General features: G+C 39.1%; 1 protein-coding gene across 2 annotated transcripts in view; it reads left to right on the top strand.

Annotated features, from left to right (window-relative positions):
* The window catches only part of galnt18b (UDP-N-acetyl-alpha-D-galactosamine:polypeptide N-acetylgalactosaminyltransferase 18b), a 95069-nt gene that overhangs the window by 69933 nt on the left and 12536 nt on the right, over nt 1–12600 (top strand). Inside the window, exons 7-9 of one of the 2 annotated variants that reach the window (XR_005638777.1) lie at nt 2606–2791; nt 8036–8322; nt 12323–12418. Coding sequence is in view for 1 of the 2 variants with exons in the window: in XM_039795204.1 (XP_039651138.1) it covers nt 2606–2791; nt 8036–8173; nt 12323–12418 (420 nt within the window). In the remaining variant the exon portion in view is untranslated. Of the gene's footprint in view, nt 1–2605; nt 2792–8035; nt 8323–12322; nt 12419–12600 lie in introns of those variants that run through there. The other variant, XM_039795204.1, reaches the window with a different exon arrangement.

Below are 12600 nucleotides of genomic sequence, written 5' to 3'. Positions count from 1 at the left end.
TGAAAAATGGAAGGATTGTTATTTTGGGGAACAAGGTTGCATACAAGCTTTAATTGACTGATGGCACAATTGTTCCAATGTTTCACTGCAGCGTTTCAGCTTGAACAAATCTTCAAAGTTATGTGTTTAGTTGGGTTCGTAGGAATAAGACTAACTGATTATTTTAGTTGTCAATTGCTCTGTTAATTTTTAGCAAGCTGGCAGCACTGCTCTAGGAATAGCAGTGTGGGTCGGTCCACCACTTTGGTCCGGACTTAACTGTTGAATTGATTGCCATGAAATATTTGGTACACACATAAATGTTCCCCTCAGAATCAATTGTAATAACTTTGGTGAGCTCTTAACTTTTCATCTAGTGCCATCATCAGGTTTAAAAAATTAGGTTGTTTATGACTAAATACAATAGACTGTATAAAATATGGACGTAGTCTGTGTGACGTCAAAATTAAGTTCAAAGTGCGTGGCTCCAACCGTCGCCATCTTGGCAGTGCCTGATGTCAGCTAATCCAAAAATGGACAAAGAGGTAGATCGTGGATGGAACTGAGGTGGGCTGAATGAAGCCTACAGTCTATGCTCACCTCCTGTGACGGCAGCCCACCTGTCACTGAAAGCGGAACATCCTTAATTATGCATACATTTAAACCTGAATATAATTTCAATCGCCAAGTTAATAACGTAATGTAACAACGTAATGTGCCATTAGCCATTGTTGTCATGAAGGGTGAACTTAGCTAAAACCGTTTTTTGTACCAGGCTGACATTAAAGAATGTTTAATTCTACTGTAAAGTTGGGCATTTCAACATTGGGGTCTATGAAGATTGACTCCCTTTTGGAGCCAGCCTCAAGTGGCCACTTGATGAACTGCAGTTTTTCGCACTTCCGCATTGGCTTAATTTTTCAGCGCCAGAGGTTGCCACTTGCTTCTTTGTTTTAATTGCTGTAACATATTTTCCATATTAAAATTATTTTACTGATCTGCTTTTGAAAACGGCACAAAAATAAGAATCAGTCAGTAATCTGAAGTTTGACTGTGATGCCAGGACACCACCGCAGCTGCCACAACTACCCAGTTTATCTTGAGACATGGAATTTAAATACCACATAATGCTCTAATTCAGTATTACTTACAGAATATAATCTTGGCTGAGATGGCAAGCTCAATTCTTTGTCCATCTTAAAATTGGAGAAATAAATTATACAAGATGTTCCTCATATAGCTTCACAGTGTATATTGATTCAGTTTGATCAATGGCCTCCCAGAGAAATCTCACTGTAGAAATACTGCACATGTTCAGCCTTGTCCTGCTGCCTGTTAACAACAAAGCCCCTTAAATTAAGTGTGTGTATGTGTGTAAATACATAGTGTGTATGATCATTATGTACATATTGCTCAGCTAATTACTAGCTGTGTATTCTAATTGTGAGACCTCCGATGGGGTCAGGGTTTACTGTTGCTGCATAAATTGAAAAGCACTTTTTGAAGTAGACTTTTTTTTTTATAAGACTGAAAAGGCAACTTTCTCTTGAATAACTGAGAGTGAAAACACACCAATAGGCTATTGCCACATCTGCTTTTAACAGCCAGTACTAACACAGAAAGGATGTCAGCTGCACTATTTGATCCTCACATAATAGCACAGCGTGATGATTTCAACCTTCTTCACACTAAAGCGCCGGGTGTCCTGGACTAATGTTAAACTCAGCACATTTAAGTGGTTTCTGAGGATCCTCTACAAACTCTGATAGTGACATCTCCTTTGGTGACCCCTTACAAATGTGAGCATGTAAACTGAAGAGCACATCTTCATTGCTTCTGCTGAGTCTTTGAATTGCTCTGCAATACCATTTAAATTCTTCAGATACTAATCAGCAGCATTGTACGGCTTAGTTAATTTCCTAATTCATTTCCTTCCAACCTTTATTCTTGTATAGTTCTCTTCAAACTTTTTGTAACTCATACATTCACATCCTTTTTTATGTATAAATGTCAAATCAAAAGATGACAAAAACATTGAAATGTTAATGACTGATATGGGCGATTAGGGCTGAATAACCATACACATTTAATATATTTAATACTTAAGTACATGTTGACTTTAAATGTATGGAGGTAAATATAGAACAGGCTTGTTATGTAAATAAGTGTATAAGCAGCGAATGTCAAAATGCACAGTATGAAAAAGGCAACTGCACTGGTGTCTTTGTTCTTTGTTGCATAAAGTGTATGGAAAGGCACTAAAACTTACACATAGATATTTTGCTGCAAACCTACAGAAAGTGTCATCGCATGCACAAAAAAATATACTGATACTACTTCACGGAGGAGTCTTTTATTGTCACCATTTGCTGGATAGAGGTATCACAGTCAGGGAAAAGTTCACAGAGATCCCTGCACCAGGGTCTCGAGGCTCCCAGAGGTCTAAATTATGTGAGGAGTTAGTGACACTGGCTTTTAGTCATCAAATACTCGGGCTGCTCCTCCTGGGCACTGGGACATTAACGTTTCACCACGGGGGCTCCCGTGGTTCAAAGTCTTGAAAGATGTGTGTGTTGTGTAACTTTGATTTTCTACTTTCTTTGTATTTGTAATGTCTAAAAACCAGGTGTGGCAATGTGGCGGCAGTGTTGAGGTCCTGCCTTGTGCTCGAATCGCCCACATAGAGCGTGCTCATAAACCCTATACCGAGGATCTGACGTCTCATGTGCGGCGAAACGCCCTCAGAGTTGCAGAAGTTTGGATGGATGAGTTTAAAAGCCATGTGTACATGGCCTGGAATATTCCCGTGGAGGTAAGTTAATTATGTTGTTTTTCTAACAAGCGCAAGTCTCAGATCACATGTATTAAAGGGGACATATTATGCTTTTCCGTATTTACTGTCATATCTACAATGTTATAATGTCAGATTTTAATGTAAAATGTTGCCAAAACTTATAATGAGGTAAACGCTTTTTAGAGAAATCCCTGTGAGCTAAAACGTTCAGATTTCCAACTGCTCTGAATGCTCCAGTTTTTTTTCTACTCTCTGCTAAGTATTACGGAACTCTAAGCCGGACTTCTATGATTGGTTGTCTGCTTCAGGCAGGAACAACTGAAATGTTTTTGGACGTTACTGCTGTATTAACATTGTCGCATGTAGCTACATGCTACGTCAGTAAACAATGTCATCTTGGCTGCCAGTGTGGTTAAATTCTCCCCAATTCTGGGTAAGATTACTCCTGAAACATTTCTGGTTATGGAGTATTTGGTTTAAAAACCTTATCTGCGATTTTTGACTGTACTGTAAGTGCTGCTATATTCCATTAGTGTCCACTTCTAACTATAGTAGCTACATGCTAACAGCAGTAAAAGCTGTCATCTTCACTGCCAATTAAATTCTCCAAAATTGAATACGCTACATGGTGATTTGTAACCATTTCTGTGAGGCCACTTTTAACATGCTCTGCTCAGTTTAAATTTTGTGGGCAGATTATTCCACTCTACTGCTGCACTATAGAGAAATATGTTTTGCCCATTAGGCTATTATTAGTGGAAGAGTATTCTGAGCTGTGCCCGCTATTAAAGGACCTTTTTACTGCAGTGTCTTCTGGGAATAGGACATATTTGGACGTGTGGGGACATACAATCTGGGTTTAAAAAAACTACGGTTTATTAGATTAAACCAATCTGTTCCTTTGAAAAAGAATGCTTATTTTTTTGTTGACAAGTGATTGAAAATGAAAACCACCCTCCTTAATCTGTGTAACTGAAGAGAAAAATATACTCCTAAAATTGCAGTTTTTCGTGAAGCAGAAATCCATCGTCATGAAGTTCTTTCAGCTTCACAGTTTTAAAGACAGCTGAGGTGAAACAGTTTATGCTGAACTATTTAAAGCTTTAGTGCATAACTTTTTGATATTAATGAACGTCTGTTACATTCATGCAGTGCGCGGTCACGGAAGGCTTGTATCATGCGGACGCGCCAACAGTGTTGTAGTCATTACTTAGAATTCCTCATGGGGGCGGCAGAAACTACGCACTATAGCGTAAAACACAATCCTCATTCATGTGTCCCATCTATCTATAAATTGCAGGAACGTCTGTCTGTGTGGGTGTTATATCTCTGGAACCGTTAGTCCGATGATTTCAAACTTGACAGGTGTCTTGCTACGGGCACGAGTAATTGCAGTGCCAAGTTTGACGTTGTTTGGATAAGAAATGCAAAAGATATCGTTGGTAAAAGAAGCACACATTGACTTTTGCTGCTCGAGCTGCTAGCTACTCCCCCTCTGCTCACTGAGTGAGCAGTGAGCAGGACCAGAGACAGAGAGAGAGCAGCGGAGCTTTGGCAGCTAAAATGTGACATACACCTCAGGCCCACAAAAATGTGCAAAGTAGCATCAAACAACACGAGACAACGTCTCTCTCTCTCTCTCTCTCTCTCTCTCTCTCTCTCTCTCTCTCTCTCTCTCTCTCTCTCTCTCTCTCTCTCTCTCTCTCTCTCTCTCTGCGTACACACACACACAAACGGTCCGATTCTGGTGGTTGATGAACGCAGATGTGCTGATTAGATCTCATAATGGGCCAGGTGGGTAGTGCACTGCCATGAGCCCATGACGCCAATGTCTGATTACTCCACAATGTCATTGTGATATTTTGTGATTACATTCTGAATCTGCAGCGTTCTCTATCAGGTAAATATAGTATTACAATGTCTGCCTCTGATGTAGATGTAGCCTACACTGTAAGTAGGCCTGTCACGATAACAAATTTTGCTGGATGATAAATTGTCCCAGAAATTATTGCGATAAACGATAATATTGTCATTGAGAGACCATTTTCATCTAATAAAATGATAATGGCATAATAATGCAGGTACACCTTTTCAAAGATCAATAAACTTTTATTTCTAAAGAATATTTAACACTGGAACTGGAAGACATTTTAAATATCCACAATATGTCTTTGATCTCCTTTAGTATGTCGTCTTTCACGCTGTTGTTTGTGCGATAGACTACAGATTCTGTACTACATTTAACAATTATTTAACACTAAGTATTAAATTTAAATTGATTGATACCTGCTCCAACTCTCAACTAGCGTTTTCTGTCTCTCTCTCTCCGCCTGCAGTCCCGCCCACACAAAGACCATGCGACTGACAAGAGGGTTGACTCCTCGTTACGCTAAGGAACCGAGAGTGGTCCACCAGTCTCTTTGGTAGAGTGAGACGAGGAAAACAAACAAGCATGCAAATGGAAATTATCGCGGTCGGAAAAATTATCAAGCAAATTTTTTTTATCGTGCGATTAATTGATTTATTGACTATCGTGACAGGCCTAACTATAAGTCAGTAGCAGGCTATACAGTGGAGTTGCATTGTGGTTTGGGGTCCTTCTGTAAGTAATTTTGGGGTACAATCAAGGGGGTAAGCCTCTCTCCGCAACGCTCCATTTTGATGCTACCTAGCTCTCACCCGCCGTTAGCATTCCATTAACTACCATTCATTTTGACGTCACTTTGACAGTGAATAACTTTACATCTGAAGCGTTTAAAGACTTTATTTGTCCATTGTTTATTTCTAAAGAAACATGACAATGTATAAAAGGCTCCATTACCTTTTATCTCACGTTATGGCTCTGTAGCAGACATTTTTGTAAAAATAGGCTAACGATTGTGTCATAACCACACAACTTACTGTCGCATAGTAGAGGAATTACTGTACAGTACAGGAGAAGCTTGCAGGCAGTTTCGACTTACAGTACAGGCCAAAAGTTTGGACACACCTTCTCATTCAATGTGTTTCCTTTTTATTTTCATGACTATTTACATTGTAGATTCTCACTGAAGGCATCAAAACTATGAATGAACACATATGGAATTATGTACTTAACAAAAAAGTGTGAAATAACTGAAAACATGTCTTATATTTTAGATTCTTCAAAGTAGCCACCCTTTGCTTTTTTATTAATAAGGGAAAAAATTCCACTAATTAACCCTGACAAAGCACACCTGTGAAGTGAAAACGATTTCAGGTGACTACCTCATGAAGCTCATTGAGAGAACACCAAGGGTTTGCAGCACTATCAAAAAAGCAAAGGGTGGCTACTTTGAAGAATCTAAAATATGCAGCGCCCCTCAAAGGCTAAGGCAAATGTTTGCTCACTGAAGCTTTTTTCTTCTCCTGCATAATCTGTTTAAATATGTAAATCCACGTTATGAATAGATGAACATCTGCAGGCAATTCATTCAGTCAATAATGAGGCGTTTAACAGAGTCTGTACTCAAGAAGCATAAAATTTTGCCCCAGCTTTAGCCCCCTGAATTAACTACACAGCAATATAGTCATTGTTAATTTTACCTCTGAGAGTGTAAAAATCAACACTGTGGCAGTGTTCATATGAAGTACATTTGAGTTCAGTTTTTGATCTTTTTGAGTACCAGAAAGCCATGTCTGCAACATCTGCACCCACTTAAGCTTTTGATTCAAAAGAGGCATCAGTGACGTTACATAAGATACAGCGGGCAACATGGGGCAGTAACTACTAATATCACACTGTGAAAATACAGCCTTTAAATTCCTACGTAAAGAGATATTTTGAAATTTAAACTGTGTCATGGCAGTGTGGGCAGTGTGTTTAGATGAACTGGCTTCCCTCCGTGGCGCCAGTGCATGGAGCTCGTTTTCATTCAGCAGATCTCTGCAGACCTCCACTGCTGCGCTCCGTGTACTGGCGCCACGGAGGGAAGCCAAACATTGTTCATTTAAACACTCTGCCCACACAAAGATGACAAAGATCTGGTTTAAAATCGGCGAAGTATCCCTTTAAGTGAAAGTACATTAGCAGCTTAATATACATAAGGTATCAAGAGTAAAAGTACTCATTCTGCATAAAATGTGCCCCTATGACTTTATATTTATATTATTATATATGGCGTTATTACTTGATTGATTTGGTGCAGCATGAAGCATTTGACTGTTGTAGCTGCTAGAGGTGGAGCTAGGTTATCTACTTTAGATATGTTTGGTTTGGTCCAGTACTTAGGGTTCAGACCCCTCCAAAGGGGTTGTGAAATGATCAATGGGAGATATAAGCATTTTTTTGATGTATAATCTTAATCTGAAAAAAAGTAAAAAGTACATTTGCCTCTGAAATGCAGTCAAGTAGAAGTATTAAGTAGCATAAAATGGAAATACTCAAGTAAAGTACAAGTACCTCAAAATAGCCTACCCTTACAATTAACAAAAGTGCAGTACTTGAGTAAATGTACTCTAATACTTTCTATTAGAGATGTTCCGGTATCGGCTCCGATACTGCCTAAAACGCTGGTATCGGTATCGGGAAGTACTGGAGTTTATGCACCGATCCGTTACCACGTAATAAAGCCCTAAAGAAAATCTATGTTAAAGTAGTTTATGTTCTTTTTCCGTTATAACTGACTGTCAAACTGGATAATAAAAGAAAGTTCTATGGCATTCATTGATTGTTTTTGTTCATGTTTTAGAAAGAGTTTAACCTGAGCCAGACAGACAACCAAGATAGAAATAATATCACAGAGATATAGAAATAATATCACAGAGATATATCCATACAGAGATAGCAGTATACATCTGTTAAAACATAATAAAATATATGACACACTGGTATCGGATTGGTACTCTGTATCGGCCGATACGCAAGTTCAGGTATCAGAATCGGGAAGCAAAAAATGGTATCGGGCCATTTCTACTTTCCATCACCGGTAACATGAGACTGGCCATGCTTTTGACTGCGATGTAGCAGCTGGAATGGAACAGTTGTTGGTTTCAGGAAAAAAAAATCAAAACCATACAGAAGCTATTCAAATACACAACAAATGGCTGCACAATTCTCCTAAATGGCCTATTATCTGATTTGCTTTTCCACTAGCTGTGGTTAATCGATTTTGTGCTTTATGAGCATCTGTGTGCTTCTCTCTCTCCCTATCTCTCACTCTCTCTCTCTCTCTCTCTCTCTCTCTCTCTCTCTCTCTCTCTCTTTGTATGTGTCTTTATGTGTGGCTGTTTGCTTCAACCCAGGACCCAGGGATTGATATTGGCGATATCTCTGAGAGGAAGGCTCTGAGGAAGAGGCTGCAATGTAAAACTTTCCGATGGTACCTGGTCAACATCTACCCTGAGATGAGGATGTACAGCGACACCATCGCATATGGAGTAGTAAGCCGCCTCCCTGTTCATCCCAAATGCAATCCAGCCTCTGCAAAAGCCGAAACAAGTCTAAACCGTGCCTGAGCAAATCATTTTAATCCCTTGTGTTGGGATGCGGATGGCTGCTGTCAGGAGCACAAACAGTTCACAAAGAAGAGGTTTGCTGCAGCAACTTTGACTCTTTCCTTCTCACTTCAGAATTTACAGAAAAATAATTTCCTGTTAGATTAATGTGAGGAAATTAGATACATATATAGATGAGTTGAAGCTTACTTTAAATATAGATGTAGTATTTCCCACTTGAGTGCTTTGCAGCAGAATTTTATTAGTGAGAGAAGCCAGAAAAAGTGACAGCCAACAGGGCTGGCAGTGTTCTCTATTTGCCCATTCCGAGTTGTTCTCAAACAGCTTTATTTCCACGGTCCTCCCACCTCACATCACTGCGGTGCACCCTAATACACAGTGACACACATACCGCTTTATGTTGTATGGAAGATGTTTTTATTACAATCTGACAAACGGTGGAAGGATATATTGAGGAAATAGGCCGACCTCATTACATTCATTCATTACATTCATTTCTCTGAGTTACTTGACCTCATTATTCTGTATTTGTGACATGCATTTGATAGGCTAGTTAGTTGTGGTGGTTTGAGGGGTCGTCACATGCCGTGTCACTTGCACAGATAAAAAATATTTTTTGTTGGCAAAACACTGTTGACATTTCTAAAGAATGTGTTTGAGGTTTAAATTATTCATTTCTCTTTCACCCTCCTCCTCCTGATCTAAAAATGTGGGTGAAGGGAGATGCAGGCAGGGGCGGATCTACAGGGGGGCAGTTGACACACCCCACCCCCAATGTAGGGCCTTGACCCCCCCAACTGCCCCCCTAACTTTGGTGTTCAAAAAATTGTGCTTGTAAAAACAAACTTCCACTATGTCCATAAGCTTCTTAAAACATTTAAACAAACAATAAATTTATATTAATTAATAATAAATAATAATTTTATCTTAGCCCCCTGTCCCTCAAATACTAGCTACGTCCCTGTATCAAACGTGCAGAGCGGCATTCGCACAGTCTGGCTTGCACACAGCGAGTCTGCTGCGGGGCGGTGGCCCTGCATCCAGGCAAAGACTGGAGCGACTGAGCTGCCCCCGGGCCTCTGAATGTGAAGTCAGTTTCCCCAGGTGAAGTTTAAACACACGTTTAATGTAAAGTTAAATTTGTAATAAATGTAATGTATGCTAAAGGCAAATCAGCATCAACAACAGCATGTCTATTACGTTAGCCAAAAGTCAAATCGCTCCCTCGTGATTTGTAAGAGCATTCTGCCCTTTGATTACGGTAGTTTTGATTTTAGTAAAGACAAGAGCAGCATAATACAAAATGTTCCAATCTGGCATGTTTGAATTCATAACATTTACAGAGGGTCGCCGTTTCGGTGGCATTACGTTACAACACACTACACGGTGCTTGCTGAGACCGATCATTTGCATGTGATTAGTTAAGGAGTACTATAAAATCCACATCCTCTCACATATCACGGCAATAAGGCTGCACAAATGAAACCAGGTGACATCCTTTACTGTAAGACTGGGAAAACAACAAATACAATGGGCTTAAGGAGGCTAGTCTAAACATGACTGTTGTGTGCGTGTAATAAATCTCTTCTGATTTTATGTTTGTTAGGCTACTTATTAGCTACAGGGCCCTACAATGTAATGTAATACAAGGATAACCAGAGCTTTTCACATCTTGACTTTTGCAGGCCAGAGTAGCTGGAGATATTAGCTGAAGCCTAAAAGTGGGGATATTGCTAGCCAAGAAAATTCTGGGTAGTGCACAGGAGGAAGAGAAGGAGGGAAATGAAAAATGAGAAAGCAGTAAACTGGAGACACCAGCAGGAGAAGACCACGGAAGGAGATGCAGAAATAAGTGAAAGTGAAAAGGGAAAGGAAGACTTGACTGTGAGGGATGAAGAGGAGGCTGCAGATTCATTCAGACATACAGTATGTCACAATTACAGAACCTAAAGACGCTCTAAATGCCATTTCACTCTAAGCTAATGTCCCCACAGGTGTCACTGTTGCATATTTACTATTTTCCACTGAGTTGTTGCTGCCTGTGGATTTACTCATTATCAGATAGAAGTAGACATTTCCTGAGCCAATGTGGAGCTGAGTCATCCCCTAGCTGCGTTCTTCTGATCTGACATCTTTACCTAATTCACTCCCCACGCAAACCACCATCCCTCAAGCTCCCTGCAGTGCAGTTTGTATCTCACAGTCAGGCAGACCTTTGTCATGATGCGCATGAATAACTTTCTGGGCCTCAATGTCTAAGTCATGTTCATCAAGCGTAACGCTTCTGATTTACATTTTTACAAAGCAAAATAAAAATTTAAGAGAATTCAGTGTATGATTCACATTTTAGATGTTTCAGCCCGCTCAGGCTTGTTCTGTATTTTTCTGTAAATATCCTTTAATATTTATATTCTCTTTTTGTGAATCTCAGAGAATATGCTGGGCTGATGCTGGTATATTGCTGTAGAATCTACAGCAATATCTACAGTGTAAATGGTCACTGTGGGATAGAAAGATCTTTCTCCTTTCTCTTTTTTGGTCTATAACGCCTGTCCCAACTCACACAACCATGTGGATACATTTTCATATCAACAGCGAGCATCACAGGAGGCAATGCTTAATGTTTGAATAACAGTTTTCCCTGTAGAGGAAATGATGTACTGCAGAGTTGAAGAGAGCAGGTGGTAGATGCAGCTTCCTCACTCTCACTGTGTTTTGGCAGTAGATGATTTTATCTTTGGACTGGACACCACACAGAAATTATTAACATTATTCATAGTCCACATACACAACATTTAATTAACCTCACCAAACAGCTATTTTTCCTCCATCAGGAAGGTGTCTACGGTTGTTTTCAGTTTCCTTATAAAATATACATTTTATTATATATATATTTTAAAAAAAATATATAGATATAGATATAGATATTTCTTGAAGCTGCACTTTCATATGGCTTTTTTGTAGTTTTACTTATTTAAAGCTAATGTACTTGCACTTACTACTTGTTGTCTGGAGTTTGCACTTTCAGGGTTGAAAGCACTTAATTGGAAGTCGCTTTGGATAAAAGCGTCAGCTAAATGACATGTAATGTAATATATCATTCATGTGACTTAAAGATCACCATCAATACTTAGCAGACAAGACAGTATTGTCATTTTTATGATTGCAAAACACTATATTTACTCTTGTAACAGAAATCTACAAGACAAATATAAATGACCATCAATACAAAATATATAATATAACAACAAATATTGTTTTTTTATCTTAACCCATCAATTGGTAAAAAGTTGAATATCCATTTTTAAAATCAAAGCAAAAACTCTGTATTCTTTCAACCTCACTAAATTTTGAAAACACAGTATACCCAAATCTCTTTCATCTCTTAGAATTTATGGATAACTGGGTCATTTCAAAGTCTACCTTACAGCCCCTGAAAACTTCAAATATTTCTTCTGAAATCTTAAAACATTATATATTTATGAATCAATAAGCAGCACGAAAAGTTTAAAAAAATATTTAGGTATTATTTAGTAAGAGTTTAAGAATCAAAAACCCAGTGTGGGTGTGACTATCATGTGAAATAACCCAAACTGTTACAACTTTATCACAAAATAGTGTGTTTATGTAGGACCTCAACATTTACAGTAAGAAGCTGATTCAAAAAATAGGTTTTGAGGGCTTTCAACACATCTAAAATGTCTAATAAAAAAAGTTTTGAGAGCAAATATAATCTGTCAGACACAGAATCCTTTGAAAGAGGTCCACCCTTTGTTTGATAAAGTGTACAGGAGAAGAGTTGAGCAGCATGTTTTAATTGTGATGGACTTGAATTTAAGCTCACACTGGTCTGCACCTTGCTCGGTGTGCATTCTCAAAGTTAGAAAACATTATTCATAGTAGCATAAATACTCACTGTGTGTGTGTGTGTGTGTGTGTGTGTGTGTGTGTGTGTGTGTGTGTGTGTGTGTGTGTGTGTGTGTGTGTGTGTGTGTGTGTGTGTGTGTGTGTGTGTGTGTGTGTGTGTGTGTGTGTGTGTGTTTGTGACTGTGTGTGTTTTTCTTTGTCTGCCAGCTGAAAAACTCTCTGAAGAATGATCTGTGTCTGGACCAGGGGCCCGACAATGACAATGTCCCCATCCTGTATCTCTGTCACGGGATGACACCTCAGGTTAGAGCCCTCTATCTCGGCACCACTGTTTCATGCAGCGTACAGCATAAAGCCAGATTTAATATATCACCTCTATATTTTATTTCCGTCTTGGGTTTTTCTTACTCAATAGAACCTGTTCTATCTTGAAGAAAATAACTTTCCCTTTGCTTTCAGATTGGATCAAACTCAGTAGCTATACC

The sequence above is a fragment of the Perca fluviatilis genome, chromosome 3 (genome assembly GCF_010015445.1).
Source record: "Perca fluviatilis chromosome 3, GENO_Pfluv_1.0, whole genome shotgun sequence".
Lineage (NCBI taxonomy): Eukaryota > Metazoa > Chordata > Actinopteri > Perciformes > Percidae > Perca > Perca fluviatilis.
This window is presented reverse-complemented; position numbering and strand designations above follow the sequence as displayed.